The sequence below is a fragment of the Henckelia pumila genome, chromosome 4, assembly GCF_033568475.1.
Source record: "Henckelia pumila isolate YLH828 chromosome 4, ASM3356847v2, whole genome shotgun sequence".
Classification (NCBI taxonomy): domain Eukaryota; kingdom Viridiplantae; phylum Streptophyta; class Magnoliopsida; order Lamiales; family Gesneriaceae; genus Henckelia; species Henckelia pumila.
The window spans coordinates 109991609-110003136 of record NC_133123.1 but is presented as its reverse complement, the minus strand read 5'-3'; the positions used below and the strand labels follow the sequence as shown (position 1 = coordinate 110003136).

Here is an 11528-nt window from a genome sequence, read left to right as displayed (position 1 = left end):
TGCAACCGGGCCTCATTGGGAATATTGTGTAGAGAAAAATATTTCTCAATACGATAAACCCAATTATGCACCGCCTCACCATTGAATCTGGGTAATTCCATTTTGATCCCCTTGAGATACCCAGACCACTCTCGCCCTGTTTCATCCTTCCTTTTCGACCTCCTTCTTCCTCCACCTTGGGGTTTTCCATCGATTCCATTTTTTCCCCTGAAACTTCTAACAGCTTTTGATTCATCTGACCCATCCGTAAATCCATGGTTGACATATACTGTTCCAATATCTTCGTATAGCTTGCTAACTGGACCTCGGCATGTAGCTTGAAATTGGTCTCCATTTGTCGCATCGCTTGGGCAATTTCTTTATTCCTAATTGTTTCTCTCAACGAAGAGCACCAATGATAAGATTAAAATTCGCACACTTCGAGTCTGTGCCAAACTCCTTACAATTCACCCATATAATTCTCGATATCCCTTCTAAATCCTTCCAAATGCTTATATATTTTCTAGTACAATTATTTTTCATAATGAAACTAACATCTAACTAACTGTAGTGCCGTGTTCACTGTTTCCACGTGCTTATTCTCTCACATGACGTAGTCCTTTCCCCACGCTGGTTTGTTACGCTTTCTTCTCGAAGGTTCTGTGGCTCATTCTTCTTCTGGTTCGTCTTCCTCGTGCCTTGCTTCTTGGGCCATATCAGTTTCTGTTTGAATTTGGGTCTCTTCTTGTGCTATTATCCCTTTCCGAGCCCACTTATTTACTTGTTGGTCCACTAAGTCCGAGTCCATTTCCATAGTTATGGGCTTATCATTTGCCCAGATGTAAGACTTTATTCCGGTGAGGAGTTTGCTCTACGCGATCACGTTGTGCGTTGTGGGGTGAGAGGATACCTGGCCTTGCTGGTGTTTGAACCCGTTTGGAAGCATTGCATTGGATTGATTGAGCTTCTAACTGTCATGGATGGTAGTTATTGAATCACTGATTTGATCCACAAAGTATCGGATTCTCTCAAGGTTTGTTTGAGTTTTGCGCATATAATTAATTAGGCTTTAAGGTCAGAAAATTTTCTTTGGGTCGATTAGATTTTCGAGTTTGTAGAGAAAGCCCGGTCATTCAGTTGCCAAATGGTTATTGTTCCGAGTGAAAAGTGTAAGCTGAGCAAGTGAAGATGTATGGTTCATGTAAAATTTTGAGACTTCCTATCTTTTAAATTACTTCATTATACAAGATGAGATGTATTTTGAAATGCAGTGGATTTGGTTCTTGAGTGTAGGCGCTGCCGGGGCACGGTTGGAAGAAGTAAATTTAAAACGTATGATTTGTTCTTGTTTTAATAGGTTTGGTTCCATATACTTCAATTTCATCAAGACATTAGCAAAATCATCTTTTATGATAATCTTTGTGTTCCTGCTCCTTCGTCAACTCGCGATTTTTGTTTGTGTAAAGCTACTAGTTACCATCTGGTTACGGGTGATCCTTGTTTCATCTAGCATTTGAATTGGCAATTTTCTACATGATAGTTAGTAGGTGTTATATGCCCTCTTCATTCTTCAACTATTTCATTCTCCATGTAGAAACAATAATGGATACTATTTTTCGAACATTTCAAGAATCTCATAGACAATGTCTTCTTTCGTGTTCTCTTGGATGCAGGAAGTAGGACTGAGCTCAACAGATGTGTTTTGGCCATTTGACAGAAAAAGAGCGATATCTTATCAACACAAAAATGTTATTTTCTTTCCTAAACCATTTTCTTCTGCCAAAGCATTTTCCTATCAATTTATGTAATCCACAACATTTCAAACGACAGGGTTCTCAAGAAGTTCAAGTGGCCTTCGATGAAATAGAGAATGCTTTGGCCATGATCTGTAATACTCATAAATTACCTTTTGCTCAGACTTGGATTATCACCACTGATGCCATCAACATGGAATTTCTTTTATCCATGAGCAAGAAGGGATCCTACATGTGTACTAAAAAGGTCACATCTTTTCAGAGAGACTATATTAATTTTTACTTAAGAAAGGGGCAAGGGGTTGCATGGAAAGCTTTCTTGTCTTCTTCGTCTTGTTTCTGCAAAAATATCACCCAGATAAGAATATGTGACTATGGTTTAGTTTTCAGTGCACGAAGAGCGGATTTGACTGGTTGTTTTGCTATTTGCTTGAAAAGTACTTGCACTGGGGAGTTTGTTTACATAGTAGAGCTATTTCTACCTCCAGATGAGACCATTTACACGAAACCTTGGGTTTTTCTAAGCTCACTTTTAGCCACGATGAAGAAGAAATTAAAAACCTTTACCCTTAGGTCTGGACAGGAAATAGGTGACGACTTACCTGTTGAAGTTATTAGAATTTTTGAGGATGAACTTCATGATTCCTTCATGATAAAAAAACCCATAACTGAGATTGAAGGCCCAAAGAAACCAGGAAATATGACGGTGCCAATGGCATGTGAAAGGGCAACAGTGGAAGAAGTTGATGCCAAACACAACAAAAGGAGCTATTTTTGTACACAGCAGAATACTGTTCCTCATTTTCAAAAAAATTTTACTCTAAAAACAATGATCAGCTCGGGAGAGGTCGGTGGTGCTAAGCTTCTTGAGGAACAACAAAGGAAGATGCCCAAAATCGCCTTGGATATTCCTTGTGGTACGTTCCAAAACCTAGGACTGTAGTTGGTTATCATCGAGCTTTACTGATGAATGCCTTCTGAAATTTATTTTTGATGGAACTATCACTTTAATACATTCATGGAGTTTAAGTTATTCTGTGCAGTTAGCAGATCTACGTCGAAGAAATCGATCCATGGGCCTAGTATTCACAGCCGAACTCCTTGTGAACGAACCAAAACCGAGAATTCCGTTCTTGAGAATGTAGCCAAACCCAAACAAGAAGAAAGCTTCATGACAATAAAGGCTGATTGTAAAGGCGATGTTATAAAATTTCAACTTTGTCCGTCCTCTGGAATAACGAATTTGAGGGATGAAGTAATGAAGAGGTTAAAGTTATCAACTGGAACTTTTAAAATCCAGTACCAGAATGCGGATGAAAATCGGGTTCAACTTAATACTGATGGAGAATTGCACCAGTACATGAATACCATGAGATCTTTAGAGATAAGTACAATGAAGCTCTTTATCGAGTCAGTTGTACCACAGAATGAATCAGTGGAAAATAAGATAACCTTGACTGTGAAAGCTAAGTATAAAGATGATATTGTAAAGTTTGATCTCCCTCCTTTAGGAATCGTGGGATTGAAAAATGAAATCATGAAAAGGTTTAAACTAGAAGCCGGAAGTTTTGATGTCAAACATGAAAAGATTTTACTGGATAACGACGCAATCTTGCATAGCTGTATTGGTTCCATGAATTTGTCACATAACACGGTAATGAGGCTCTCCATCGAGCCCATTAGAGCACACAAAATGACAGATAGAGAATGCCTATTGACCGTGAAGGCATCCTATAAAGACGATATTATAAAGTTTCAGCTCTCTGTTTCCTCAGGAATGGTTGAATTGAAGAACGAATTGATGAAAAGGTTGAAGTTGGACGATGGGAGTTTCATCATTAAGTGTCGGGATAAAGATCACAATGAGATTGTATTAGACAAAGATGCACTCTTGAGTAGTCACATGAAATCTATGGGGGTGAACACAATGAAAATTTTCTTGTTTGACCTCACAGGCGATGTGTATATAGGAAGATGAGTTGCAACATATGAGTTCCAAAGAGGGTTTCTTTGAGAACATGAGAAGGTGTTCACTTTAAAGATGGATTACTATGGAGAACCAAATCCCCATGTAAAGACCATTTTCCTTACAAGAGAATTTGGTTAAATTATTGAGGAAAATATGCCCTTGATTTGGACGGAGGGATTGGTATATTTGGATTTCAAATTTTTATTCCAACTATGGATGATTTTTATTTCATTGACTTTAAGAGTTTTTGAAAGAGATTGCAAGAAGCACTTCTTGGATTATAGCTAGATGAGAGTGTTTGGGATGTTTGTGATTATCTCCTTCAACTTTTATAATTTTTAGCTAAAAAATCTAGAAGTAAGATTGAGATATATTGTTTTTGTTTTTTGTTCTTCGCTTTTCGTTTTTTGTTTTTGTTTTTACTATTTTTTAATAGTTTAAATATGATTTGATATTTTTATTCTTACAAAACTTATGATATTCGACGATTGTCTCAGTTTATATATATATTTTTGGACATTTTTTAAAATGTTATACTATATATATATATATATAGTATAACATTTTAAAAAATGTCCAAAAAAAAATATATATATATATATATATATATATATATAAAAGTTTTCAGCTGCCCAACAAATTCCTTCTCACTTCATCTCTGACCGCGGGTTTTAGTGGTGCAAAAAATCAAAAATAAAAACAACTAAAATTCACTATCGGGTTTTAGTGGTCGAGCATGAAGTGGGGAGGATTTTTGGGCAGCTAAAATTTTATATATATATATATATATATGCATACACACATATACAGTAGAAACTAGGCACGTTAGAAACATACTTTGAAGTAATTAGAATTCGAAACAAAATTAACACAAAAATCCTGTGAGACGGATTTTTAATTTGTAAATATAAGCAGAGTGACTCGTCTCATAAGAGATATATTCTAAATTTAATATACTCAACAAAAAAACAGTGACAATAGTATTGTAAAATTTGATAATTAATATTAATCACTCATATATAACTAATTTGGATAAAAAACATGTTTTTTTTATTTTTTAAAAGATTTGGACAACTAATTTTATTTTTCTTATATCTATTTTTATCTAATCATTTTCTTTTGTCATATTGTCTCAACAAATGCATATTTTTTCATATTTTCTTCAATTATTACATTTTTTAGACAATCAATGATCGACACTTTTTTATTTATTACAATGGTGTTGACTATTTTCCTTTCTGTATAGAAACGATCATTGCTTCCGACAGTCTCATGAGTCTCTGGAGACCAAAGTTGATACTTTAGAAGCACATATTTAATCTCTCTAGACATCTGTAAACACAAACTTTCGAGGAATTGCAAGACAAATTGAATCCTTGACTGACATCTCCAAACAAATTTTGCATTCTTTAGTACATGTCAATCAATCGACACCAGACCACTAGGGTCAGTCTACTCGTCAGTCTTCTTCCAATCACAGTTACTACCATCAAAGACCTCCGTCAGATCGAAGATAGTTTTTGCTTCATTATTTTATCTACACTTGTACTTAGATCTACTTAATTGAAGCAATCCGCACTTCGCTCTATATTCCATTTTGTATGTTTATCAAAAAGGGGAAAAAACAGTTCAGTTTCTCTTGCTATCTATTCAGTTTATTGCATGATCAGTTGATCTCAATTTATTTACAAGATCAGTTTATCTCAGCTTAATCTAAGTTTTGATAAACACCAAAAGGGGAAAATTGTTGAGAATTAAGTTTTGGTGTTTATACGAGCTAAACTGATATCTCGAAAGGAGCCAAACTGAAGAGCTAAACTGCATCAAACCAATTCTAAGAAAAAGAGCAACTTTATTAAGAAAAGAGCTAAACTGTTTTTCCCAAGAAAAGCGCGACTTTAAGAAAAGCTAAACTCAACCTTCGCAGTCCTTCGAAGAAAAAGCCAAACTGATCACTCGAAGACAAGTGCTAAAATGATGTTATAAACATGAGCTTTAAACTGATATCATGAGCTACCAAACTGATATTGCGAAGACAAGTACCAAAGAAGTAGACTGATCGATTGAAACACCTTACATACTATGTCAGTCTACCATCGTGACTTGAGACTTGAATTGGATAAAGTTATCCGTACTCTAACACCCCTGCAACATAACTCCGCGATCCCAGAAGATGTTGGGTGCAGAGAATGTCGGTGAAAATGACGAAGCAACGAAAATAATTCAAATCCTAGCAGAGACATTTCAAAATTATGACCGTTGGTTCCGAAGCCTATAAATAGGCATCTTGATCAGTTGAGGAACAATTTTTTCTCCCGCGAACATTGAACATTCAAGCCTTCACGTCTTTTAATCTGATCAAGAAACTCGAAGCACAACACTTAAACAGTTATTCCAATCATTCAAGGATCATTCTTGTGCAAGTTCAAAATCGAGTTTGTAACACTTGTATCTTATCAGTCTATGACTGAAACTGAGTTGTAACTAGGAGTTTTAAGATAAGTTGTTGTGTGTAAGTCCTATCCTAGAATTGGGGTTTTGCAATTGCGTTGTAAAATTCAAAGTCTTCTAGTGATATCCTTTCGAAGAGGAATAAGGGGTGACGTAAGAGTAATTGAAATCTCCGAACATTCATAAATATCTCACTGTGTTTTTTCATTAGTCTACCTACAAACTATCAGTCTTGCATACATATTTAGACTAAGTGTTTAGAATTTGCCTCTTGACATATTTTCGGACATTCATTGTTTGTCAACTTACATTAGACACTAAGATAAGTTTGGAATTCAATCATAAAACTGATTGAATTCACAATCAGCTCAGGTATTATGAGATTTATATACAAAATTATTAAACTCGGATGGAACTCAAACACTATCACATATATATATCTACAACTGATTAAAAATTGATATGTTTTTTGAGTAAAATTTATTTTGGTACATGAATTATTGATAAAATATCAAAGTGGTACATAAATTATTGTAAATGGTTTAATTAGTACATGATCAAATTAAAAGTTAAGTTTACCCTTAATCTAAATTGTTATTAAGCTCAATTACTATTATTAAAATTTTATTAGGCACATAATTTTATTTTCAAGATTATTTATTGATTAATTTTAAAAATATTATATTTATTTAAAATTATATCATGATAAATAATTGTCAACTCAAATTATAAAACAAAAAAATATTATAATATATTGATAAAATATAATAAAATAAATATATGTAATCGGAGCTCGTTGATCTTGTTTTTAAACTGTTGAAGCAAACATAATCATCATTTTAGTTTTGTCGAAATCTGGTATTGTTATGTTGGGAATTCAAAAAAAAAAAAGTCTAATATCGAAGTTTAGATCATAAAAAACAAATCTCATAGAAAAATATCACTCATTATCTTTACGTAATTCTAATTATTAAAATTTCTCCTCTTGATTTAAGAATTTGTAAGTTTATTATTATTTTATTCGCACTTAGTTTTAAATATAAATAAATATTTATTTATTATATTATTATCGGTATTAAATATATTTTTATCATGTATATGTTTTATTATCGAGGGTGGTTTTATTAATATATGATTTTATATCAAATTTTTTTCAAAAAGTTTAATTATTTAATATAGATAGAAAAATGTCATTTTATTGTATATTTATTAATATTAATATTTTAAAAATATATTAGATTTGAATAAATAATTTATTAAGAATAAAATATATTATAAAAATAGTTATATAATTATTACTTATAATAATTTTTAAATTAATATAAATTTATTTTCACAATTTTAATCAATAAAATTAATTTGAAAAATAAATGTGCATTCAGTTGAATTTATTAAAAATAATTATATTTAAAAGCAATTTTATTAAGGGATAAAATCGATTTTTTAGTTGGATCATGTATCAATTAAACAATTTTCTATACTTAATGTACCAATTTAACATTTTATCAATAATTCGTGTACCAAAATAATTTTATTCTATGTATTAGCACATTTATTAATTTTCTATAATAATACATTGAAGAAAACGAACACATGACGTCAATATAATTCTGACACTTAGTTTAATAGAAAACGATTCAGGCCGAACAAATCAAGCTCAAATACAAACTTTGATTCAAATTGAATTAGAGACCAAAAGTAATCCAATTTTTATTCTCAAACAAGCTTTAAAAAATTAAAATATGAAAACATGTACGATAAATAATAATATTTGATTCAAGTTTGATTCCTTTGCACCTCTATGGCAAACATTGGCAATTAATATAGGAAATAACTAATGGTCATTTCACAAATTTGAAACAATTTTACGCTCTTCTCTGGTTCATCAAAAAATGGAGAAGTGTGTACTTCTAGGAAAAAACAGATGGTCATTTCGCAAATTTGAAACTACCGTTTCTTCTTTCCACTCTTCCCAGATTTGGACGTACCACCTGTGGAGGCAGAGGCAGGCTCTTGTTTTTTAGTTCGACCAGGATGTCTAGGTACTAGTTCGGCGACGTGAAGCATTAGCTGTTTCCCTGCGACATCTCAAAATTAATGACAAGTAGATGAATAATCATGGAGGGACTCTGAGCCAGGTTGAGTTCTGCCGCTAAAAGAAATGTTACAATTGAAGTATCTCATGACAAGAACTATTGGTGATCTACACAATGGCGGAGCCAGGAGATTTCAGCTCCACCCGGGCTAAATTTTTTTAGCGAAAAATCCAAAAATCATGGAACCTGAAAACACCGATTTTTGCAGAAAAAAGAGTAAAATTTTCTAATAAAAAAACCAGAAAAAATCACCTCAAAATTAATTACAAAAATATTAAATATTTCTCAGTGTATATACAAATTTCATCATGTTTTGGTCGATATATACCTTATAAAAGTGGAAGTATTATAATGTTAGAGAACTTTAGAAGATAGAGATTGAAGAATATCGCACTAAAACAAAGGCAGACATGAAGAAAAACCCATTTTTCGTTTTTTTTTCTTTTTTGGACTAATTTTGAGAACTAAAAAAGGTGGGCTACTTCCTTTTTTTTAATTGGGCTACCCGGGCCAGTATGACATTAGCCCCAAAAATAACACTTCAAATTTCTTTTTAAAATTTTTGGGCCATATAAAAAATTTTAAAAAAAATTGGGTCACCCGGGCTGAAACCTGCCTCCGCCCTTGGATCTACAGCTGTATTATCCCAACGTACAAGGTCAAAAGGGTGACTAAGTACTCCAAATGCATCATGTGGTACAGTTGGAGACTCACAGTTTCTCTTCATAAAAATTTATCCTCTTGCGCCCACAACGGGCTGCACACAGGAATAAAAGACAACGAATCTCAGATTCTCACATACAAGAATCAGGGACGGCCAAAAAATAGAAAATGAGATTAGAATAGTCCTTTAAAGAACACATCTTGTCTAAATTACTTTCTAGATGATATGTTTTTACCAATTTCAGTGCATACATCTCTGTTCATGAAACAAAATTAACTGAATCGATGTCTTCATACAACATTGGATCTGCAAAACCGTATGTTTATCATGGTACGTGAAACATATATAATATAAAGGTGAAAAGCATGAACATTTAAATAGAAATACAAACAAATTTCTACAAAAAAAAAAAAAAAAAAAGACACTACAAATTTAGTTTCGATCTCCGGTAAAATGCAACCTAATTTATCATTCAAAGAACTTGTAAAAAACGAACTCCGACACAAGAAACCATCATTTACAAGTTTCTAGACAACATGCAAAGGTAAAAATCGATTACTTAATCGCCAAGAACCTATCTCACCAAACATACAAGAAATCAGAAAGATGTAAACACCTCTTTAAGCAAAAATTGCGAACTTAAAATATGCAGTATGGAAAACAACTTATGGAAAGTGGGATTGAAGATCATCCATCACTTACTGGAAGAAATGGCAGGATTACAGAGATTCCCATCTTCCCGTTTCAATAAAACCCTTACTCTCCCCCTTTGCATAAAGTCTCGCGGATACGCCTTGTCCGCCTAAATTAAATCGTAAAATCAATTCAAATCAGAAGAAAACAAAGACATACACCACAATAAAATCACCTCGATTGCACAGGGAAGTTTGAGGTGAGCGCAGCAATCATAAATCTCGGAACAGGTTGGATTTTCACATGCTTTGCTAGCGTTGATTCTGCGCCCCTCGGCTAAGGTTTTCTTCGAATTAATGTAAATTGGGTAGAAAACGACCCACTTTTTTATATTTTGCACATCCACGTCCATAATCCCTAGATTTAAACATCATAACGAACAGATTCATCGATCCATAACAGAAGAACCCTAGAATTAAATCCCAAAATACCCAAAAATAAATCTCTCTCTAGATTAAAGGAAAACAGAACACATTACGGAATCTAGATAAAACTGAAAAAAAAAAAAACTGAAAAAAAACGAATTATTGAAAAAGGAAAATTACCTGAGAGTCTTTCGTCTTCGACTTCGCAGCAAGACTCCGATTCAGCTGAGATCTGATCGACTAAACCGTTGGGAAAACAAATAAATGGGCTCGTACGATGGATTCATGGGTCCAAATATCACATCATAAGCCCACGTTCGTGGCCCAATTATTGTTGTCTATCTAAATTTGAGAATTATTTATATTTTATAATACAGAAATATAGTAACTAATTGTTACACGAAATCCACATTACTAGATTATTAAAAGGTAAATTGTCAATGAATCCCCATTCAAAAATGGTGTATTTGGACAATTAATTTAAAAATATTTTTGGAATTTATAATTATGAGAAATTTTAAGTATATGTTTGGACAAATTTTTTTAAAACTTTTTTGAAAAATATTTTTTGAAAATTGTTGTTCAAATGTAGTTTTTAGAGAAAAATGGAGATGTTTTTTTAAATGTTTTTAGAATTGAAAAAAATGATGGAAAAGAAACATACTATTTTTAATTGTAATATGTTTTTATGGAACATTTGTCCAAACATATTTATTCTTAAAACAACTTTTAAAATAATTTATAATTTTTTTTAAAAACGATTTATAAAATATTTTATAAGTATTTGTTTAAATGTGGCCTAAAATTATTGCTCATCTCCATGTCACCAAAATATTGTTTCCACTCCCTGACATGAGTTATTAATTTGTTTAAGCTCCTTATCCATACAAAAGTATCAAACTAGTCTTTATATTAATCGAAAATTACCTAGACTCCGTTTGAATTGTTCTTTGTGTACTTGCGTGATTGAACCCATAGTCAGTGGACTAGTATGGACTATATATCATGCATGAAAGTTGCAACCTTTTTCATTTAAGTTAATGGTGTCCTATCTTTCTAAATTAGTACAAGCCACACTATAAATTTTATGTATCAAGCTTGCAGTTTCATAGATGTTTTTATATTCAAGTGAGTTCACCAAGAAAACAATAGATGTTTAAATGTTTCCTAAAGATGATTGATAACTACATTTTGTATGCATTAGTTTGTGATATTTTTATATATATTTTTGTGTGCATTCATATTGTTTTTATGTATTTTTATGTGTTTTAGTTCATGTGTGTGTATTTCACTCTCCCGGTTAATTTTGTAGGAAAATGGATTTTTGAAGAGTTAATTACGGAGCAGCCTTGATCGAAAAATCATATTTAATTTTAGAGAGATCCAAATCCGATCTCCACCGTTCAGAATAAATTTCAAGATGTTTGAAGCTGCTGTCCAAATTTCAGGTCAATCCGACGGTTAGAACTTAAGATATGAATTTTTCAAGATAACTGCGCGTTGAAAACTGGAGGCAGAACTTTTCAGGCTATGGCGTGATTTTTCCTGCGCCGTGGC

The 11528-nt window shown here is 32.6% G+C and overlaps 2 protein-coding genes across 5 annotated transcripts; one reads left to right on the top strand and one right to left on the bottom strand.

Annotated features, from left to right (window-relative positions):
• Positions 1-579: 579 nt before the first annotated feature.
• On the top strand, positions 580-4064 carry LOC140866499 (protein NLP6-like). Of its 3 annotated transcripts, none has more exons than XM_073271500.1 (4): positions 580-1012; positions 1653-1727; positions 1810-2650; positions 2777-4064. In XM_073271500.1, the coding sequence occupies exons 3-4, from the start codon at positions 1861-1863 to the stop codon at positions 3709-3711; spliced, it is 1725 nt and encodes a 574-aa protein (XP_073127601.1). In that variant the 5' UTR covers positions 580-1012; positions 1653-1727; positions 1810-1860; the 3' UTR covers positions 3712-4064. The 3 variants fall into 3 exon arrangements, with proteins under 3 accessions (XP_073127601.1, XP_073127600.1, XP_073127599.1); XM_073271499.1 differs by adding an exon at positions 1251-1311 and having other exon boundaries at positions 1653-2650; XM_073271498.1 differs by having other exon boundaries at positions 1653-2650.
• A 3793-nt stretch (positions 4065-7857) lies between these two features.
• LOC140865494 (signal recognition particle 19 kDa protein) lies at positions 7858-10282 on the bottom strand. Of its 2 annotated transcripts, none has more exons than XM_073270157.1 (4): positions 10152-10208; positions 9782-10015; positions 9616-9715; positions 7858-8231 (listed from the first exon to the last, which is right to left on the bottom strand). In XM_073270157.1, exons 2-4 carry the CDS (start codon positions 9956-9958, stop codon positions 8101-8103), a joined length of 408 nt encoding a protein of 135 aa, XP_073126258.1. In that variant the 5' UTR covers positions 9959-10015; positions 10152-10208; the 3' UTR covers positions 7858-8100. The 2 variants fall into 2 exon arrangements, with proteins under 2 accessions (XP_073126258.1, XP_073126257.1); XM_073270156.1 differs by having other exon boundaries at positions 7859-8231; positions 9782-9963; positions 10152-10282.
• Positions 10283-11528: the final 1246 nt, after the last annotated feature.